The 22,609-nt window shown below is 47.1% G+C and overlaps 1 protein-coding gene across 3 annotated transcripts in view; it reads left to right on the forward strand.

The window, feature by feature from the left end:
- Positions 1 to 4,511: 4,511 nt before the first annotated feature.
- ABCC10 (ATP binding cassette subfamily C member 10) overlaps positions 4,512 to 22,609 on the forward strand; it is a 30,953-nt gene continuing 12,855 nt past the window's right edge. For 2 of the 3 annotated variants that reach the window (XM_044005232.1, XM_044005235.1), the window contains exons 1-10: positions 4,547 to 4,660; positions 5,462 to 5,650; positions 9,077 to 10,301; positions 10,616 to 10,843; positions 12,855 to 13,011; positions 13,625 to 13,734; positions 14,225 to 14,304; positions 16,466 to 16,637; positions 18,877 to 18,975; positions 19,504 to 19,693. In XM_044005232.1, coding sequence (XP_043861167.1) covers positions 5,490 to 5,650; positions 9,077 to 10,301; positions 10,616 to 10,843; positions 12,855 to 13,011; positions 13,625 to 13,734; positions 14,225 to 14,304; positions 16,466 to 16,637; positions 18,877 to 18,975; positions 19,504 to 19,693 — 2,422 coding nt within the window. In that variant the 5' untranslated portion in view covers positions 4,547 to 4,660; positions 5,462 to 5,489. Of the gene's footprint in view, positions 4,661 to 5,461; positions 5,651 to 9,076; positions 10,302 to 10,615; positions 10,844 to 12,854; positions 13,012 to 13,624; positions 13,735 to 14,224; positions 14,305 to 16,465; positions 16,638 to 18,876; positions 18,976 to 19,503; positions 19,694 to 22,609 lie in introns of all 3 variants that reach the window. The other variant, XM_044005234.1, reaches the window with a different exon arrangement.

The following is a 22,609-nucleotide window of genomic DNA, read 5'->3' on the forward strand; positions in this document are numbered from 1 at the left end:
TAGGAATGGTGAGATGTGGCAACTGATTGGATATGAGGGATGAGAGAAAGAGAGAGAAAGGTGGACAGACAGAGGCAGAGACAGAGACCCAGAGAGAGAAGACTTAGAGAATGACACTGAGATTTGGAACCTGGGAGACTGAAAGGATGGGTGATGCCCTCCATAGTAACAAGGGAGATCTAAAGAAGAGGGTGTTTGGTGGAGAAAAAGAATGAGTTCTTTATTTAGGTTGTATGTTTGGGTTTGCTTTTCCTTTGCATTTTCCTTCCAAAGAAATATCAGCTTCTGAAGAGATTGTTTTTGCTTTTACCCTTTGTATCCCTGGTGACTGGCATGGTGTTTGGTATATAGTACTTAATAAATTCGTATTGATAAATGCATGAACAAATGGGTCTACTCCCAGCCCTAGCATCTCTAGGAATCTGAGCTGGAAGTTACTCTGTTGCTTCCCAGCAGTTCCCTAGCATGACAAAGGAGAGAGAAGGTCAGTTAGCCAGTCAACAAGTCTGAATTAGTAATCCCCAAAGTATGTAGTTTACTATTCTCTAGGCGAATTTGAATATGAGGGAGGGGTTGACTTCAGTCATCAAGTATTTATTGAATATTACATGGCAGGGAATGTGCTAGGTGCTTGGTGATACACAGGCAAAATCAAGTTGATTGAAGAACTTCCCATCTCCTAAAGGACCAAAGAAGTTTATACTTCTGGGGCAGCTAGGTGGCGTAGTGGATAAAGCACTGGCTTTGGATTCAGGAGGACCTGAGCTCAAATTCGGCCTCAGACACCTGACCCTTACTAGCTGTGTGACCCTGGGCAAGTCACTTAATCCTCATTGCCTTGCCAAAAAAAAAGAAAGAAAGAAAGAAAGAAAAGAAAAGAAAAAGAAGTTTATACTTCCTTTGTACTAGCCCATCAAAAATCTTAATAATAATAATAACAATAGCATTTATATAGCACTATGAATTTTGCAAAGTACTTTACAAATATCTCATCTGATTCCCACAACAACCCTAGGAGATAGGTGCTATTATTAACCCCACTTTATAGATAAGGAAACTTGAGGCAGGCAGAGATTAAGTGACTTGTTTGAGTTCAAATCTGGCCTCAGACACTTAGTAGCTCTGTGACCCTGGGCAAGTCACTTAACCCTGTTTGCCTCAGTTTCCTCATTGGTAAAATGAGCTGGAGAAAGAAAATGGGAAACCACTCCAGTATCTTTGCCAAGAAAATCTCAAATCAGGTCATAAAGGGCTAGCCGCGACTAATTGACAAAACAACAACAAAGTTTTGGATGTGGGCATATCTAGGTTAGTGGCTGAAGCAACTTTTCCAAACATCTTTCCTTATCAGGAGAAATCATGATTTTTGGTGACTCAATAGAAGACAAGATTCAATTTCATTTATTTTACCAGTCACAAGTTGGATGAAGGGGCAGCTAAATGGCACAATGGAGAGAGTGCTGGGCCTAGAGTCAGGAAGACTCATCTTCCTGAGTTCAAATCTGGTCTCAAACACTTACTAGCTGTGTGACCCTGGGCAAGTCACTTCACCCTGTTTGCCTCAGTTTCCCCCTGTATAAAATGAGCTGGAGAAGGAAACAGCAAAACATTTCAGCATCTTTGCCAAGAAAACTCCAAATGGAGATATGAAGAATCAGATATAACTGTGAACAACTGAACAACAAAAGTTGGATGAAAACAGTGATAACAACCAAAATAGTATTAGATGTATTTAGATTTGGAGGGAACCTGAGAGGTCATTAAATTTAACATCCTTCAATGATGATCCTTCAAAGGAAGACTTTAAAGAGGACAATAACAGCATCAAATGTAAATTATTTAAGACTAAAATGGAGGGGGAGCAGCTAGGTGGCACAGTGGATAAAGCACCAGCCCTGGATTCAGGAGTACCTGAGTTCAAATCTGGCTTCAGACACTTGACACTTACTAGTTGTGTGACCCTGGGCAAATCATTTAACCCTCAAAAAGACTAAAGTGGAGGGAGAATCGGGACATGATTTTTTTGTTTGCTGATGATACAATACAGCCTCTGAGGCTCAGATACAACAAAGTATATAGGTTGATTTTCTGTTGCTTGTTGCTAATTTTGGCCTAACAATCGACACCAAGAAAATAGAGGTTCTCCACCAGCCAGTACTGCATCATCCATATGTGGAAGATTACAATACATGGAGAAATTTTGAATGCTGTGGATTAAATTCACTAACCTTAACGGGATACTTTCCAGGAATGTACACGTAGACAATCAGGTTGATGCACACATTACCAGAGCTAACTTGGTGTTTGGGAGGCTCCAAAGGAAAGTGTGGGAGAGAAGAAGTATTAGCCTACCTACCAAACTGAAGGTCTACAGAGCCCAACATTGTGCTAACCTCATTGTTGTATGCCTGTGAAACCTTGACAGTCTAGTAGCACCATGCCAGGAAACAGAATCGCTTCCATTTGAATTGTCTTGGGAAGATTCTGAAGATCACCTGGCAAGAGAAGGCACCAGACACTGAGGTCTTTTCTCAAGCTAACCTGCAAAGTATTCAAACTCTACTGCAGAGAGGATGACTCCAATGGTCTGACCATGTTCAAACGGCAAATGTATGAAAGACTATTTTGTGAAGAACTCACTCAACGCAAGTGTTCACATGAAGGTCAGGAGAAGAGATACAAGGACACCCTCCAAGTATCTCTGAAGAATTCTGGGATCAATTGTAAGACACAAGAGACACTGGCACAGGACCACCCAGCATGCAGTGCCTGTCTCAAAGAAGGTGCTGTGCTCTATGAGCCGAACAGAATTGCAGTAGCTCAAAGGAAACGTGAGATGCCCAAATTTATTTAGAGACATTTCCACTCCAAATGTTCCCATGGACTATTTGTGCCCAACCCGTGGTAGAGTCTCTGAGCTCATATTGGTCTGGTCAGCCACAGACACACAGTACCATGACCCAACATAGTGATGTCATTTTGGTCCTCTTCCAGATTGAAGCATGACGACCAACCAACATCCTCATTTTATAGATGAGGAAACTGAGACTGAGTTGTATAGGGTCATACGAATTCAAACCCAAGTGTCCTTGGCTCCAACTCCAGCACTCCACTACACCAAACTGCCTCCGTTTACATTTATATAGCACTTCAAAACTTTCGAAGCAGTTTACAGAGATTAAATCATTTGAACTTCCCAACAAACTGATATGGTAGGTGCTTTTTTTTTTTTGGTCTGAACCAGTGATTTCATCTGTGTGGTGAACTCCAGGATGTGGGGACTGCCTTTGCTAATGTAGATAAGAGTTCTGAATTTTACAGTGTTTGCATTGTCTGGGGGCACTGAGAGGTCTAGTGATCAGTCCAGGGAGGTCACAAAGCCATTAGACTGACCTTCTTGACTCTGAGACCAGCTCTATATCCATTAGGCTACCCAACCTCTCAGGACTTTCCCCCAAGTGGCCTTCTCCCTTCAGGTGTAAGCCAGTTTCGAGGGGGCACAATTCCTCTTTGAGTTGTACTGTAGCATTTCCTGCAGGCTAGAGCAAAGCTTCTTAAAGGTGACTGTAACTGAATGTGGGGGTTGGGAAAAACCTGGTAGTAAATGTGTGATTTTTTTTTTTTTTTTGCGGGGCAATGAGGGTTAAGTGACTTGCCCAGGGTCACATAGCTAGTAAGGGTCAAATGTCTGAGTTCGGATTTGAACTCAGGTCCTCCTGAATCCAGGACTGATGCTTTATCTGCTGCTCCACCTAGCTGCCTGTAAATGTATGATTTGTATACCTATTTTATATACCTAGATACCCAGCCTGGCTTAAAAATTTCCAGGTGAGGGGCAGCTAGGTGGCGCAGTGGATAAAGCACTGGCCCTGGATTCAGGAGGACCTGAGTTCAAATTTGACCTCAGACACTTGACACTTACTAGCTGTGTGACCCTGGGCAAGTCACTTAACCCCCATTGCCTGCTCCCCCCCCCAAAAAAAAAATTTCTAGGCGAAAACGTGGTCCTAAGTGGGAATAGTTTAAGAAGCCCTGGGCTAGAACTACAGTTTTCATTAGTCCCATTTCTCAGATGAAAACATGGGGGGGGGGGGCAGCTAGGTGGCACAGTGTATAAAGCACTGGCCCTGGATTCAGGAAGACCTGAGTTCAAATCCAGCCTCAGACATTTGACACTTACTAGCTGTGCGATCCTAGGCAAGTCACTTAACCCCAATTGCCTCACCAAAAAAAAAAAAAAAGATGAAAACACTGAGGTTCACAGAAGCCTCTCCTGAGTCGCACAGTTGGTTAAGGGTCCGAGGCATTATTTCCACTCTATCGTCCTTGCAAACTGATGGATCCCTTGTCAGTTCCAGAAATTGCTCCCCGGGGTGTCAGGGCCAGGGTACCAGTTGTAAAATACGCCTGATGTGAGGGCGCGCGCACGTAGGGATGGGGGCGAGCGCGTGCACGCACCGGTAGAATGGAGGGCCCGCGTGAGAAAGGCTAAGGCAAAGGGGGCCGGGAGTCCTCCAGCCACGAGGGGGCGGCCGTGTCCAGGGAAGTGAGCCCGACTGTAAGCGCACGGAGTTCCTGGATATTGGAAGGGAGGGGAGGGGGTCCAAGTAAAGAAGAGCGGTGCAGGAGGAGGGAGCTTCCCCCTCCCCTTCCCTCTGAGGTACCGCGTGACCCCGGATGGGGCTAGAGCGCAACGCAGTGGGGGGAGGGGGGAAAGGGAAGGGAGGCGGGGTGACGGGGGGGGGGGCGGGGGGGGGGGCGGAAGGGGTAGCGCGCTCTGGAGTCCGGAGCGGGAGAAACTGGATTCGAATCCCACTTCTGCCCCTCACTTCCTGGGCGGTCTTGGGCAAATTGCTTAGCTTCTCTGGGTTTCAGTTTGCGTATCAGTAACATGTGGCAGTTGTCCTAGATCCCCTGTAAAATCCCTTTCAGTTCACAACCTGGAATTGTGTGTGACACCCCAATACTCCTGCCCTCCAATTTCACCCCCATCCCCGATGTGTGCCCACATCTACCCAGATCCTCCTAATTTATGCCTCCCCACAAGATCTGTGGTTTTTAGTCATCATTCCCATCCACACCCCAGACACCTGAATCCCAGCCCCCCCAATCCGTGCCTTCCTCATCCAGGCCTCCCTGTCACCCCCAATCTCTAGCCCCTCAATCCTGGGACTCCTTGACTGTACCCTTACCGGAATCACTGACCTCCTCCATGATCTGTCTTCAGCAATTTCAGACCCAGGGTGCCCTGCCACCTCTGTGTGAGGTGTATCTCCCCGACATCTGTAATCCCCTATTTATTCTCCCTTGAGTTTCCCTCCAATCCTGGGCTACCTAGCCAACACCCTCCTAATGACGGGGTGGGTCTCCCCAGGCTTCTCCCTGCCCACCACCGGGTAAAAGAATTTTCCTTTCTGCGCAGATTTGCAAATTCCCCTCTAATCTCCTTCTTCTCCCTCAGCTTCCTTCTCTCCACAGGTGTAGCCAGGATGGAGAGGCTTTTGATCAAACTGTGTGATTCCAGCCCAGACAAGCCATTCCCACTCTGGGAATCGGGCTCTGTGGGACACTGCTTTACCCAGCTGGTGCTCAATTCTCTGGCCCACGTCCTCCTTGCCCTAACCAGTGCCTGCTACCTCGGCACTCCAAGGTGGGTAGAGACAGGTGCATGAAACCCCTCTGGTACATCATCCCTTCCTCTTTTTTATCCCCATCCCCCTCCCCCTCGAATAATCTCAGCTTTGCCACCACTCCTAGTTTGTGTTGTTTCTGTGCTAAATTATTGTTTGCATGTGCAGCAGATTTGGGTGAAGTATTCATTGCAGCCTTATTTCTATTGCCTCAACTGTGTGCTTTTTGTGGGGAGCTCTTCATGACTACGGCATAGAATGTCAGGCTGGTTTCTCACTAACAACCCCAGTGCTCTGGAGCTAAGAATGCTTAGAATCTGACACACAGAGAAAGGCGATAGATGAAGAAAGGGATAGGACATAAAATCGGGTTCTGGCTAGCTGTAGACTCCCCCTAGCTCTGCATAAAAGCACTGAATAGACACTAAAGGGAGGGCAGCTAGTGGTACAGTAGATAAAGCACCAGCCCTAGATTCAGGAAGACCTGAGTTCAAATCTGGCATAAGACACTTGACACAAGCTGTGTGACCCTGGGCAAGTCACTTAACCCTCATTGTCCCACAAAATAACCAAAACAAAACAAAATAAAGTGAGTCTGAGTGTCCTGAGTGCTTAGGGGCAACTGGGTGGGGAGAATGGAACACAGAGAAAGGAGGTGAGAGAAAGTTCCAAACTAGAGAAAGCGCTGACCTGAGATCTCCTGGTCTTGGTGGAGAGACATAGCCCTTGACCTGGGCGGGGGTGGGGGGGTGGGGGCCTGTTCAGTCTGGAGAGAAAGCTCTGGAGAGCTTCAGAAAACTTCTAAACTTACATTTGTCCTTACTTTAAGGAAGGAATTCCCAGGCCAGTCCATCTCTACTGTAGGTGGAGAAAGATCTACTGATTCTTTCCTTGAGGCTATGAGGATCATAACAACTTGGGGCTTAGGACATATTGAGGAATTAAAGGACAATTAAAGTTTAAACTGGCCAACTAGATATCAGGATGGACATACCTGAGATAAAATTCTATTGGGGGGGGGGGCAGCTAGGTGGTGCAGTGGATAAAGCACAGGCCCTGGTTTCAGGAGGACCTGAGTTCAAATGTGGCCTCAGTCACTTGACACTTACTAGCTGTGTCACCCTGGGCAAGTCACTTAACTCTCATTGCCCTGCCGCCCCCCCCCCCCCATTCTATAGCTGGAAAGTCCATTAGGCCTGGCTAGTACCTAGGACAGCTCCAATGATTAGAAGTCTGGACCACCACCCCTCTTTCAAGCTTTCCCCACCCCACCCCTAAAAGGAACTTTCCATTGTCTGGTGGTTACTTCACTATCCTCAATAAAAGCTTTTGCATTTCTTCTGTTCTCAGCGGAGGAAGTTTCTAAGCCATCTCCTTCCCTTAAGGCAAAGTCTTGGACTTCCCTCTAGCCATCCTTCTTGGTCACTTTCTCTAGTGCCCTAATAAAATTCTAATGTGTTCCTGAGTTGTAATTCTTTACAGAAGAATACCTAAGGAGCTCCCCACTTCCCGCCCCCCCCCCACACACCTATTTCCCCCAAGACAATAGATTTGTAGATGGGAGAGACTTTCTAGGTCTCTGAGTCAGTATACAGATAAGGAACTTCAGGGCTAGAGATTTTATTTTATTTTATTTTAATTTTTTTTTATTTTTAGTGAGGCAATTGGGGTTAAGTGACTTGCCCAGGGTCACACAGCTAGTAAGTGTTAAGTGTCTGAGGCTGAATTTGAACTCAGGTACTCCTGAATCCAGGGCCGGTGCTCTATCCACTGTGCCACCTAGCTGCCCCTAGGGCTAGAGATTTTAAATGCCTTGTCTAAGGAGTAAAGCCGGAATTTGAACCAGGGTCAGCTCTTTCCATCATACTAAGTTGCCTCTCCTAATTAATTTCTCCCATGACATGGCGGAACAGAGAGCAGATCTGTCAGAAATCTGAATTGATCCTCCACAGGGTATGTCCTTAAGGCAAAAGTATTTTAGGGTGCTTGCTGAAAATAAATGTTAAGCTCTCAAGTCTGATTGTGGAGGTAAGGATTATAGTGAGAACTATATGTGGCTATGCTTTTGTATAATAGGTGTGTGTGGTCATGTGTGTTGGTGAAATATGTGTAAATTAAAATACTGACCTGTGCTTCAAGTGCCCTAGTTATGTTTGCCATTCACAGGACCCCCAAGTGAATTCAATCAATCAATAACATTTATTAAGTGCCTACTATGTGTCAGGCACTGTGCTAAGTGCTGGGCATACAAAAAAGGAGTCCCCTGTCCTCAAGGAGTTTACAATCCAATGGAGGAGACAACATGCAAACAGACATATACAAAGCAAACAATATTCAGGATGAATAGGAAATAATTAACAGAGGGAAGGCACTAGAATTAAGAGGAGTTGCCGAAGGCTTCCCATAGGAGGGGGGATTTCAGTTGGGAGTTCAAGGAAACCGCAGTGGCGGAGGGAGGGCGGTTTAAGCATGAAGAGCAGCCTGAGAGAATGGTGGGAGCTGAGAGATGAATTGTCTTGTAAAATGCAGTCACCCTGAATTTATATGTTGTGTAATTTAGGAAGTCTGGAGGCCTGGATTCCAGTCTTGGCTTTGCTCCTTGCTCCATGGCCTTGGGGAGGTTCCTTATTCTTTTGTTTTGTTTTGTTTTGTTTGCTGGGCGATAAGGGCTAAGTGACTTGCCCAGGGTCACACAGCTAGTAAGTGTCAAGTGTCTGAGGTCACATTTGAACTCAGGTCCTCCTGAATCCAGGGCTGGTGCTTTATCCACTGCGCCACCTAGCTGCCCTGAGGTTCCTTATTCTTGCTGGGATTCAGTTTCCTTCTGGGTGAAATGAAGGGGGGTTAGACTAGATCATCTCTATTGCCCTCTTCAGATCGGGGATTTTATGTTTTATGAATTTTTGCATATTGGGTTGTCTTCTGCTTGGGCACAGCCATAGATCTAAGTTTCAAGAAAGTGTCTTGAAGAGGAAGGGTGTATTAGAGACTGGCTTTATACATTGAAGAGCGGATGGGGGTGAATCTTGGAAGGCCTTCTGGTAGAAGAGGCTCAAATGCAAAGTACAAAGGTTTATAGTATTAATTTAAATCTTCCGGGGCAGCTAGGTGGCACAGTGGATAGAGCACCGGCCCTGGAGTCAGGAGTACCTGAGTTCAAATCCGGCCTCAGACACTTAACACTAGCTGTGTGACCCTGGGCAAGTCACTTAACCCCAATTGCCTCACTTAAAAAAAAAATTGGGGGGGGGCAGCTAGATGGCGCAGTGGTTAAAGCACCGGCCCTGGATTCAGGAGTACCTGAGTTCAAATCCGGCCTCAGACACTTGACATTTACTAGCTGTGTGACCGTGGGCAAGTCACTTAACCCCCATTGCCTAAAAAAAAAAAAAAAGTATTAAAAAAAATTTTTTTAATCTTCCTTTGTTCCATGTCTTTGTCTCCAGGTATCCAGGATCCATTGCACCTTGTAGCCCAGGTTGGCGCCTTCGACTTGTTGCCTCCTTCCTGTTGTCCGTTCTTCCATTATTTGACCTGTTCCCAGCTGCTATCCCCTCAAAGACAGTCCCTGGTCCCCTGGGATTAGAGGTGCTGGCAGGAGGTATCTCAACAATCGCCTGGATCACTCATAGCTTGGCACTCTGGGTACTGGCTCGGTCCCACAGTAGACTTTCTCGTGGGCCTTTGATTATGGCCCTCATTGCACTCCTACCTGCCCCTGCCATGGTGCTGACCCTGCTGTGGCACTGTCAGCAAGGGACCCTCCTAACCCCACTCCAGCTAGCACCCCTCTTCCGACTCTGCTTTGTGATCCTGCAGCTGACCATGCTTCTGGCCTATTTACTGGGGTGGGCAGCACCTGGGGGCCAGAGGCAGACCAGCTTTTGGGCGTCTGACAGCCTCCTGTCTGAGCCACAGAGGCCAGAGGTGACTGAGGATGGGGAAAGCTGGCTTTCCCGCTTCTTCTACATGTGGCTGGCTCCCCTGCTGACCCGGGGGGCCCGGGGACAACTCCACCAACCTCAAGACACTTGCCTGCTGCCCTACAGGCTACAGACAGCCTACCTCGCCCGCCTCTTCCGGGCACACTGGAAGGAGCGGGCCAAGCTGTGGCTGGTCCTATATGGAGCTTTTGGGCAACGCTACCTCGCATTGGGACTCCTGAAGCTGGCAGGGACCCTTCTAGGGTTCTCTGGTCCTTTGCTTCTTTCACTACTGGTTGGTTTCTTGGAGAATGAACGGGAGCCACTGAGTCAAGGAATACTCTATGCAATGGGGCTTGCAGGTGGGGCAGTTCTGGGTGCTTTGTTGCAGAACCAGTATGGATATGAGTTGAGGAAGGTAGCATTACAGGCTCGAGGAGCTGTGCTGGGGGCTCTGTACCATAAGACCCTCCAGCTAGGGCCAAGTCGCCCCTCTGCTGGTGAGGCAGTGAACCTCTTGGGCACCGATTCTGAGCGCCTGCTTAACTTTGCTAGCAGCTTCCATGAGGCGTGGGGCCTGCCCCTGCAGCTGTCCATCACCCTCTACTTGCTTTACCAGCAGGTAGGCCTGGCCTTTCTAGGTGGGTTGGGCCTGGCGCTGCTGCTGGTGCCTCTTAACAAAGTGATTGCTACCCGCATCTTGGCCAAGAACCAGGCTATGCTCCAGCACAAGGATGCTCGAGTCAAGGTAAGGGGGTGAGACCCCAAGGCATTGCTGTCATGCTGTAGATTGTTCGACCTGCCCTCCCTCTCACCCAGTTCCCTGGAATGCTCTCGTGTCTGTGCTCCAACCTTTCTTGGCTTCGAGTGCCCCAATGGCCCATGTCCGCTTTATCCAAGCTCTCTAGCCTATATGTGGGGTATAGAATGCCTTCAGGAAGCTCTGAGTACCATCTGGACAGTGCGCCAGGGTAGTTTCTAGCTCTCCCTCTCCTTCCCTCCCCAATTTGGATGTCTCTTGACCTTTTGTGTGTCCTGTGACCCCATCTCCATCCTATCCAGCTCATGACAGAATTGCTGTGTGGCATCCGGGTCATCAAGTTCTGTGGCTGGGAGCAGACTCTTAGCTCTCGAGTGCAGAAATACCGTGCCCAAGAACTGCAGCAGCTCCGTGTTATCAAGTACCTGGATGCAGCCTGCGTGTACCTGTGGGCTGCGCTACCTGTCGTCATCTCCATTGTCATCTTTATCACCTACGTCCTTATGGGCCATGAACTTACTGCTACCAAGGTGAGGGTTTGGACAATAGAGGAGCCAGCATTGAAGGGGAGAATGTGATGGGGAGCCGTGGCCCGTGTGACAACAGCAGCATCCTCTGTAGAGGGTTCAGTGTGGTCAAAGGTCAAGGTTCAGGAGATCCCGGGGAGTAGGGTTTGAGGACTGGCAAGAGTGACAGAGTCCCCTTCTTCCCTGCCTGGGGAGAATCCTGCAATGACTCTTCTTCTCTGGCATCCATCTTGTCTGGGCCAGTTGATAAAGCAAGTCACTAAATTCCCTAAATCTCAGTTTCTTTCTTTTTGTTTTTTGAGTCAATGGGGATAAATGACTTACCCAAGGTCACATAGCTAGTAAGTGTCTGAGGACAGATTAGAACTCAAGTTCTCCTGATTCCAGGGCTAGTGCTCTATCTACTGTGCTACCTCATTGCCCTGAACCTCAGTTTCTTAATTGTTTAGGTTTTTTTGTTGTTGGTTTTTTGGGGGGTTTTTTGTCGGGGTAATCAGGATTAAGTGACTTGCCCAGGACCACACAGCTAGCAAGTGTGAAGTGTCTGAGGCCAGATTTTGAACTCAGGTCCTCCTGAATCCAGGGCTAGTGTTCTGTCTACTGTGCTACCTCATTGCCCTGAACCTCAGTTTCTTGTGTGTGTGTGAGAGAGACAATTGGGGTTAAGTGACTTGCCCAGGGTCACACAGCTAGTAAGTGTTAAGTGTCTGAGGCCAGATTTGAACTCAGGTCCTCCTGACTCCAGGGCCGGTACTCTATCCACTGCGCCACCTAGCTGCCCCAGTTTCTCAATAATTATAACAACTGGAGAAGGAAATGACAACTTACTCCAGTATCTTTGCCAAGAGAACCCTAAATGGGGTCATGAAAAGTCAGACATGACTGAAAAACATCAAATTATTATTGATAACAATATTTATTGATCATATTTTATTTAAAATTATTATAATTATTTAGCATTTATATGGTGCCTACCATGCACCAAATACTGTTCTAAGTTCTTTACAAATATCTCATTTGATTTTCACAACAACCCTGTAGGGTAAGTGCTATTATTATCCCTACTTTATAGTTGAGGAAATTGAGGCAGACAGAGGTTAGTTAAGTGACTGGTTTAGGGTCACACAGCTAGTAAGTATTTGGGGCTCAGAACTCAAATCTTCCTGACACCAAGCTTAGCACTCTCTACTGTACCAACTAGCTTCTTTCTTCATCTTTAAGTTGAAAGTATTGAATCGATGAATGAATGAACAATTATTAAATGCTTACTGTGTGCCAAGCACTGTGATAAAGATAGATATAAAAAAATACAGTCTCTGTCCCCAGAGGTTATTCAAAAGGAGGAGACAGCACAAATTGGGGAATAGTAGCCAGGGAAGGGGAATTTGATTCTGAAATTTTGGGGTGGTAAATGTGGCCTTAAAGGACACACCCCATTCTAGGAACAGTGGAAGATTTGATTTGATTATTGGTGCGTGATTCCAGAAAGAGGAGTGGAAGGGAGAAGCCATCACCAATCAAGAGATTGGGGTCCAGGGCATCTGGGTGGCTCAGTGGATAGAGCACCAGCCCTGGAGTCAGGAGAACTTGAGTTCTAATGTGGCTTCAGACACTTCATAGCTATATGATCTTGGGCAAGTCATTTATCCCCACTGACTCCCAAAAGGGGGTCCCCAAAGACTCCAGTTTCTCCAGGATGAGAAAGCAGCTCGCTAAATGGCAGAAGATTCAGGACCAGATGATTGCTAAGGATCCTTACATTTTTGACATTATCTGATTCCATGCCTTGCCCATGCTATGACCTGGATACCTTAGGGGATGTAGACCTAATTTTCCTCAAATTGCTAGGCCCCCATAGTTGGTCAAGACCTACCTGGGGCCACTATTAAGTAGGCCCTTTCCTTTCCTCCTTTACCACCCATAATAATACTCTATAATCAGGGAGGGTTTAACTGTATATCTCTGACTCTGGGCTGCAGGTGACGCTCCTTCTTCTCGTCCCCTTCTCTCCAAGGTATTCACAGCGTTGGCACTGGTCGGCATGCTCATCCTCCCCCTCAACAATTTCCCTTGGGTGATCAACGGGCTTCTGGAGGCTAAGGTATCTCTGGAGCGCTTACAGCACTTCCTCGATCTCCCAGACCACGATCCTCAGGCCTACTACAGTCCAGGTATTGTGGGAAAGACAACAACAGGGCATCGGGGGAGGAGAGAGTAGTACCTGGTACCAGGCAATGGGGCTGGCAGCCGCTCAGAGGAGACAAAATTTGGTTGCCACTGGGAATTTGGTAAGAGGTGCTGTTCCTCCAACAAGAGATGGCTATAGCACCTGCTGGCTTCAGCCTAGTCTCAGATTTATAACTGTGGAGTGGTCAGTGAAAGGGGAAACAGCAAAAGACTTAAGAGCTGGGAGACCTGGGTCTGCTCGGAAACCTTGCTATTGACTCTGGGTCTTGTTTTTCCATCTGTATATCACCTTGTTAGAATCAAGTAAGGTAGAGATGTGAAAGTACTATAAAGACTATAAAGTACTATATGAACATAAGCAATGGCTAGGAACCTGAGGGAGCTGGGCAGGAATGCAGGCAGGTCATTTAGGCTGGGTCAGGGCTGAACCTCGTGGGTCAGAGCACATGAGGCAGGTGAGCCACTTAGGACCCACCTACTTTGCTTCCTCCTCCTTTCTTGTCCCTAATCCTAGAATGATGGGTAATGGGAGGCTACAGACAGATGATCTGTGCCCGGGGAGCCTAGCTCAAATAACAGCCTTCCCTTTCCATTCAGATCCCCCCACAGAACCACTAACTGTGCTGGAGCTCCATGAAGCCGTGTTCTCCTGGGACCCCATTGGGACAGGCCTGGAGACCTTCATCAGTCACCTGGAAGTGAAGAAGGTCAGTGGGTCGACACCTTGTCCTAAGCCTCTCCCTGTCTCCCTGGGTAGAAATCCCCTCACTGAACACTCTGATAAGCCCCGTTTTGTTGACAGTGGAGGAAAGAGAGAAATGCTTCTCAGAAACAGAGCTTGACGATTCTTCAGTTCCAGACTTGAGGTTATTCCCAATCTGATCAAGGAGGCAGAGGAAATATGGTTCTGGCTTTCAGAGATCTTTCAGTCGAATGGAAAAGACAGGCCAGAGATATAGACGCAGAAATAGAAAAATAAGGACAGAACTAGAGAAAACCAGGTAGCTCTAAAGGCATAGACTTTACAAATGCTCACCTATTTTTCCTGGAAGACTTTCAGGAATATGATTGATCTTTATTTTACTAAAATAGCTTATTGGCTAAAAGGTTGCCATTGGGGTGTCTGGGATGGGCCAAGGAAGGCTACTTCTTCTGCACCCCCCAGGCTTGGTGGTCACTGATGGACATTTCTTTCAGGGTTCGCTGGTGGGCATTGTGGGGAAGGTGGGCTGTGGAAAGAGCTCTCTCCTGGCTGCTGTCTCTGGGGAGCTCCACAGGTAACTCCCTCAGAGCCCTAGATGCCTTTTCCCCAACCCAGAGCCAGCTTCTGGCTCTTCTTCCTTCTCTATCCCCTCCACTCCCCTCATTCTCCCTACTTAACTCCTCCATCCTGCTGCCCATCTTGTCTTCCATGATGGTTGGAGGAAGAGGCCAGGACCTGTGTAAGAACTTCTGGAATCATTTCAGGAGTTAGGGAAGGGGAAAGGGGAGATGAGGAGAAGGTTTAGGAGAACAATAACTTTTTTTGTGTGTGTGAGGCAATGAGGGTTAAGTGATTTTCCCGGGGTCACACAGCTAGTAAATGTCAAGTGTCTGAGGGGAGAACAGTAACTTTCAACCCGAGGGAGTCTTTTTAGTGAATGCTTGAAGCCTAGGTTCTCATCGGGTTCTCTCTCCTCCCATTCCTTTGGGCAGGACACTGGCCTCCTCTTGGTACTCATTGCCCCATTTGAAATTAAATTGTGGGGCAGCTAGGTGGCACAGTTGATAAAGCACCAGCCCTGGATTCAGGAGGACCTGAGTTCAAATATGGCCTCAGACACTTGACACTTACTAGCTGTGTCACCCTGGGCAAGTCACTTAACCCCCATAGCATCACCTAAAACAACAACAACAACAAACAAACAAACAAACAAACAAACAAAAGAAATTAAATTGTGGGTGGAAAAGTGTTTTGGAAATGGAAATAAAGGGGGAATACAGTTTATAGTATTATTGCCATTTTCTAAGCTCCCACTGGGGAAAAAGAGGCTAGTAGAGATGAGAGGATATCAAATGAGAAAGGATTTGTGCTCTGGCCTCCTCAGAGGATTTATTGTAGAGTTAGCAAGACCAGTGCTCCAACTTAATCTTGTTTTGTTTTTGTTTTTGTTGTGGGGCAGTGAGGGTTAAGTAACTTGCCCAGGGTCACACAGCTAGTAAGTGTCAAATGTCTGAGACTGGATTTGAACTCAGGCCCTCCTGAATCAGAGGCTTTATCTACTGTGCCACCTAGCTGACCCCTCAAGTAAAGTTACATGCATACAAATGGTGTCTGGATCACCCTCCATTTTAAAAAAAGCAACCTATGGATATGAAGATAACCCCGCACCCCCTGCACTCCTCCCACCTCTGGTTGGGTGCTTATATTGAAAGATTCCAATTCAATGCATGTTTATTTCATAAACCTGGCTGTCCTGAGTCTTCAAGTTCTGCCAGCTCTCTGCAATGCATCTTTACAGGATAACAAGTTAATAGTTAGGGCATGTATGCAAAAGTAATTGCCCAAGCCAGAAGCCACCTTCTAACCAGTTGTCTTGTAGGTCATTGTAGCTGCTGGTATAGAGAAGGGTAGGGAATAAGCATTTTTTTAGGGGGAGCAATGAGGGTTAAGTGACTTGCCCAGAATCACACAGCTAGTAAGTGTCAAATGTTTGAGGCTGGATTTGAACTCAGATCCTCCTGAATCCAGGGCCAGTGCTTGATCTACTGTGCCACATAGCTGCCCCAAATAATATTATTTTACAAATATTATTTCATTTGATCCTCACAACAACCCTGCGAGGAAGGTGCTGTTATTATTCCCTGTTTATAGTTGAGAAAACTGAGGCAAATAGAGGTTAAGTGATTTGTCCAGGATCACACAGCTATTAAGTGTCTGAGGCTACATTTGAACTCAGGTCTTCCTGACTCCAGGTACAGTGCTCTATCCATTGTCTCATCAGCTGCCTCTGATATAGGGAAGTGACATATAGCTAGATAGAAGGCAATGTGATCTATTGGAAAGGGTGCAGAATTAGGAGTCAGAGGACCTGTGGTTCTCATTTCATCTCTACCACTGTTTCCTGTGTTACCTTGGGCAAAACATTCCAGGAAAATCTTAGAAAGAAATGATTTGGGGCAGTCAGGTGGTACAGTGGTTAGAGCACTGGCCCTGGCATCAGGAGGACCTGAGTTCAAATGTGACCTCAGATACACTTTCTAGCTGTGTGACCCTGGGTAAGTCACTTAACCCTGATTGCCCTGATTGCCTCCTCCCACCCCCCCACCCATCCCCCAAAAAGGAAAAAAGATTTTAGAGTTGCAATTAGAACAGGTGCAGTAGGACCCAGAAGGGAGTAGTTATTCATGCTTCACCACTCTCCCTCTATTCACCCCCCAACCCCCGACTTCTTGCAGGTTGAGTGGCCAGATCACCATAGTTGGGCGGCTTGAAGGCTTTGGTCTGGCCACCCAGGAACCTTGGATCCAGTTTGCCACCATTCGGGACAACATCCTCTTTGGGAAGGCATTCGATGCTCATCTCTATTGGAAGGTGTTGGAGGCCTGCGCTCTCCATGATGACCTTGCTGTGAGTGTCTTCAGCCCCTGATGACTTCTTTCTTCTCTAGGAGGGGGCTCTCCTAGCCCCATCCCTCTCCCTGCCTCACCACGGGGCCCATGGAAGTAAGGTGGGCATCTGAGTGTCTCATGTACTATGAGTATTCCTGGCCCCATGCTTCTCAGGGGATTCTACTCTACTTGCTCGACTGCTCTTCCAAGGACACTCAGTCCAGGTGAGGCTGGGGAGTGGCAGGCCCTCCCTGAGGAGGTGGGGCCAAGCTCCTAGCATTTTTCCAGGATAGAGAGAGAGGAGAAGGGTAAATCCCAGAACTCTTCCAGGACCCTCCCCTCACCACCTTATTATGTCCCCAGGAGCTCTAGGTGTGCTCTCCTTATCACCCTGCCCCAGCACAAGCCTGAAAGTTCTCTAGGGCTGGAGGACATAGGATGGGATTGGGCTTGAGGAAGTCTGCGCCTCATCCCATTGGTGCAGCTGCTTCCCATACCTTTGATCAGGCTCTGCTGGCCATACGACCTGGGGCAAATCACTTTGCACATGTTGATCTGCATTGGTGCCTGTGAAGTCATAGGTTCAGTCTAAGAAAACCAAACAAAACCCCTCCCACAGACTTTACAGTCAGATGACCTGATTTCAAATCCCACTTCTAACTACAAATATTATTATCTCCATTTCACAAATGAGCATTGTTTTGTTCATCCTTTGTTTTCAAAGAGGATCGATGACATCATGAGGGATGTCTTTACTTGTGGGTGAATTGGAGGCAGAGTCATCAGCCTTACTCTCCCTGAGTCATTGAAGTCCAGTGGCAGGACAAAAGACAAGATGACAGGTGATGACCTGGACAACCTTGGCATCTTCAGTGTCTGACCAAGCCCTAAGCACTCCACACTCAGCCAAGGCCATGTCCAGTCATCCTGACCTATGCCTTGCCACTGGACCCAGTTGGCACTGGAGTAAAGAGTGAGGTTGGTGACCTTGCACAGCCCTCCCTCACTTAAGTCCAATTCAGTGCAAGTCATGGCATCACCCCAATGTCATGGTCCTCTTGGAGAATGAAGAACAAATAGCAACAACAAGCACTCCATAGCACCTGCTTCAGCTGTCTTCATGGCTGTTGGAACAAATTGTTCTCATCCACCCACTTCACCCAGTGGAAGTCTTTATGTGTTTGGGGTTGATACCCCCCCAATTCACCAACAGGTTTGAGGCCTGTCAGTTACCCTCCACCTTGTTTGGCCTGTCTGCAAAGACAGTTTAGTGGGGCGGCTAGGTGGCGCAATGGATAAAGCATCGGCCCTGAATTCAGGAGTACCTGAATTCAAATCCAGCCTCAGACACTTGACACTTACTAGCTGTGTGATCCTGGGCAAGTCACTTAACCCCCATTGCCCCGCAAAAACAAAACAAATAAAACAAACAAAAAAAAAAAAACAAAGACAGTTTAGCAAGGTGTGCACATGCTCCAGCTTCTTGGAGCCATGGGGGAGAGTTGGGTGGCGGGGGGGACACCAAAGGTGCATGAACAGCCCTGAAAGGGCTCAGCAAACCCTCATGGGGTGTTCAGGGAAGGTTAGCACAAATGAGTAACTGGAGGCTCAGAGAAGTTAAATGACTTTCCTATAGTTACACAGCTCAGAAGCAGGATTCTAGCCTAGAAGAGGGTCTTCTATGCCTGTGGAATAAAGCAGCTTACATTTTATTGGGACAATGAGGGTTAAGTGACTTGCCCAGGATCACACAGCTAATAAGTGTCAAGTGTCTGAGGCTGGATTTGAATTCAGGTCCTCCTGAATCCAGGGGCCGGTGCTTTATCCACTGCTCCACCTAGCTGCCACCACATTTAATGTTTACAAAGCACCTTTCACATGGGATAGCCCTACTTTGATCCTAATGGCAGCTCTGTGAGCTATGCTAGTATTGATCCTGTGGATGCTCGCTGGGTTCTCTCACCTCATCATTCTGGGTACACCTTCTACCAGTGCAAACCTCAGCATGTCCATATCTTTTTTTATCTTATGTGCTTTTCTTTCATAGCTTTCTGTTTATCCTGCAACAAGGGATATTTCTATTCAGGTGCTATCCCATTTTGCAAATGAAGAAACAGAAAAATGCCAGTGACTTGGCCAAGGTCATACAACTAGTATGCTATGGATCTGAGACTCAAATCCAGGCCTTATAACCCAAATCCAATGAGGGGTTGTTGTTGTTGTTACTTTTGTACTTCATCATGCTGCTATGCCGACAGATCCTGCCTGATGGAGACCAGACAGAAGTGGGAGAGAAAGGTGTAACCCTTAGTGGTGGACAGAGGGCCCGCATTGCCCTTGCTCGAGCTGTCTACCAGGTAAGCAGAGGACAGGAGAAGATTGGGATCTGGGAGGGTGTTGGTAGGCTTGGGAGTGACTGGCAGAAGGGAGGTCTGCATTACCATCCAGTTCCTTTCTCTTTTTCCTTTCTTAGCACCCGGCCCTCTTCCACTGTCCCATTTTCTTCTCCCTTTTGCAGCTGAATAGCAGCCCAGTGTGTGGCACATAGTAGGCACTTAATAAATCATAATCAAATTGAATTAGATGGTTATTAAATGATTAGGAGGGGATTTCCTAGACTCAGCAAAAGCTGAGTGCTGGTCCTGGGTCACAACTACCCTTGAGCATAAGGAGATCCTCTCAAGTCTAACTTCTCTTTCTTACTGCATTAATGGCCTTTGTTTCCCTCAGTCTTTCTGGGGATAGATCCTGTAGGAGGGTCTCAGAGGCCTTGTCCTGTGGGTCATTACCAGGGCACACACACACACACACACACACACACACACACACACACACATGGTCTCTGCCTTCAGTTGGTAGCACCTCTTGCCATCCTCTCTCCCCAGGAAAACAAGCTCTACCTCTTAGATGATCCCCTGGCTGCTGTGGATGCTGATGTGGCCAACCACTTGCTACATAAGTGTATTCTAGGCATCCTGGGACACACTACCCGGCTGCTCTGCACCCATCGAACAGAATACCTGGAACAGGCTGATGTTGTGCTGCTGCTTGAGGGTGGGCGTATCCTCCAAGCAGGTACCTTTGGGGCTAGGGGCAGATGAGGCCAGGTGAGGGTAGCTACTGAGAGTCAGCTTTCTAATCAGGTTGGGATTCAGTTCACCTAGTATTTCATGAGTGCCTATTCTCTGCAAGGCACTGAGGATAAAAAGACAAAAATTTTAGAAATACTCTGCTTTCATTGTTTAAGTCATTTTCAGTTGTTTCTGACTTTTCATGACCCCATTTTGGATTTTCTTAGCAAAGATACTAGAGTGGTTTGCCATTCTCTGTTTACCTGCTCTATAATTTAAACTCTTCACTGGGGTATTCAAAGGTTAAGTGATTTGCCCAGGGTCACAGGGTTATACCCAAGTTTTCCTTCCTTCAAGGCAAGTGTTCTGTTCACTTCACCTTGCTTCCTCTGTTCAGTCATTTTCAGCCATGTTTGACTCTTTGTGACCCCATTTGGGGTTTTCTTGGCAGAAGCACTAGAATGGTTTGCCATTTCCTTCTCCAGCTCATTGTGCAGATGAGGAAAATGAGACAAACAGGATGAAGTGACTTGCTCAGGGTCACACAGCTAGGAAGTGTCTGAGGCCAGATTTGAACTCAGGAAGAGGAGTCTTCCTGACTCCAGTCCCAGAGCTCTATCTACTGCATCACCTCACTGCCCACCTCTTTGCCTTCTAGGAGCATATAAATTAGATGAGTAAATATAAGATAATTTGAGGAGGGAGGGAATACTAATGACTGAGGTGAGAAGGGATAGCTTCATGGAAGGAGTAATGCCTGAGTGTCTTTAAAGGAGGTTGAGGCATGGAGGCTAGACGGGAAGTGGGATGTTCAAGCATGGGAACACTGTGTACAAAGGCCCCCAGATGGGATGGAGTGCTGAGGCCAGGGAACAGTGAAAAGACACAGTGTATGAAAGGGAGCTGGAGGTCTTTAGATGCCAAGCTGAGGGCTTGTTTGATCTTTGAGGCAGCCATTGAGGGTCTAGAGCTTAGACTGGTGCTTTAGGAAGACAATTTGGGCAGCTGTCTGGGGGTTGGATTGGAGAGGGGAGAGACCAGTTAGGAAGCTCTTGCTGCAGACTAAGGGAGAGGGGATGAGGGTCTAAACCATGATAATGGATGTGCTAGTGGTGGTCAATGGACAGAAGAGGTAGAAACAAGACAAATCTGGCAATTTACTGGATATGAGGGAAGGAAGGAGGGAGGGAGGGAAGAAAAGAAGGAAGGAAGGAAGAAAGGAAGGGGAAGCTAGGTGGCTCTGTAGTTAAAGTACTGGCTCTAGATTCAGGAGGACCTGAGTTCAAATCTGACTTCAGACACTTGACACTTACTAGCTGTGTGACCCTGGGCAAGTCACTTAACCCTTATTGCCCTGACCAAAAAAAGAAAAAAAAAGAGGGAAGGAAGAAAGAAAAGGGGAGGAAGGTGTGGAGGGAGGGAGGAAAGATTGGGGGAGGGAGAGAAGGAATAAAGGAAAGGAGGAGGGAGGAAGGGAGAGGAGAGAAGAAAAGGCAGGAGAAAAGGAATGAATAAGGAAGGGGAAAGGAAAGAAAGGGAAGGAAGGAGAAAGGGATAGAAAGAGGAAAGGAAGGAAAGAGGAAAAAAGGAACCATTTATTAAGTACCTACTATGTGCCAGGAACTGTGCTAAGTGCTTTACCAATCTTATGACATTTCGATCCTCACAGTAACCCAGTGAGGTGGTGCTATGATTTTCTGTTTTACAGTGGAGGAAACTGAGACAAAGGTTAAGTGACTTGCCCAGGGTCATATGGCTAGTGTCTGAGACTGAATTTGAACTAAAGTTTTCCTGACTATAGGCCAGAATTCTACCCACTGTACCACCTAATTGCCTTGAAAGGTGAGATGACTCTGAGTTTGGGAACCTAGGTAACCAGAAGGCTTGTGGTGCCCTCAACATAAATAGGAAAGCTTGGAGAAAAGATAGGCTTAGTGGGGATAATAATGAATTCTGGAAATAATGACTTTGGGCTGCCTATGAGACATTCAGGTGAAACTATCCATTAAGCAGTTGGTGATGTGAGACTAGAACTCAGAGAGAAGAAACTAGGGCTGAATACATACTCATCTGGGATTCAGTCCTCTGTGCAGAAAGGGAGATAAGATCACAGAGAGTATAGAGAGGGGAGAGAAGAGGTCCCAGGAAAGAGTCTTGGAGCATACCCAGTGCTCGAGAACCCAAAGAAGCTGGAGAAGGATCCAGCTGAGAACATTGAGAAGGATCTGTCCAGCTGGCAGAAGAACTGGGAGTATCACAAAAGCTAAGGGATAATCATCAGGAAGATGGGGAATGAGGTCCATAGTGTCAAATACTGCTGAGAGATTAATTATTATGAATAGTATTAGAATGATAACTAACTGAGGGCAGCTAGGTGGCGAAGTGGATAAAGCACTGGCCTTGGATTCAGGAGGACCTTGAGTTCAAATCCAGACTCAGACACTTGACACTTAACTAGCTGTGTGACCCTAGGCAAGTCACTTAACCCTCATTGCCTTGCAAATTTAAAAAAGAAAAAAAAAGAATGATAACTAACTTTTTTATATGGGACTCACTATGTGCCAGGCATTGCACTGAGTGCTTTAAAATCGTTATCTCTTTTGATCCTCACACCAGCCCTGGGAGGATTGGTTCCATTATCATCACCCCTATTTTACATTTGGGGAAACAGGCAGACAGTGGCTAAGTGACTTGCCCAGGGTCACACAGCTAGTAAATGTCACATTTGAACTCAGGTCTTCCTGACACCAGGCCTGGTGCTCTATCCATTGTGCCACCTAGCTTCCCAAAGAAGGAGCAGGGATTGATCAAGGATAAGGATTAAGGAAGGCTAGCAATGAAGAGATTGTTGGTAACCTTGAATGATCACTGGTACCCTGACAATTAGGCCATCTGGACTCTGGGCCTTGCTTTGCTCCCA

This window comes from Dromiciops gliroides, chromosome 4 (assembly GCF_019393635.1).
Source record: "Dromiciops gliroides isolate mDroGli1 chromosome 4, mDroGli1.pri, whole genome shotgun sequence".
Classification (NCBI taxonomy): domain Eukaryota; kingdom Metazoa; phylum Chordata; class Mammalia; order Microbiotheria; family Microbiotheriidae; genus Dromiciops; species Dromiciops gliroides.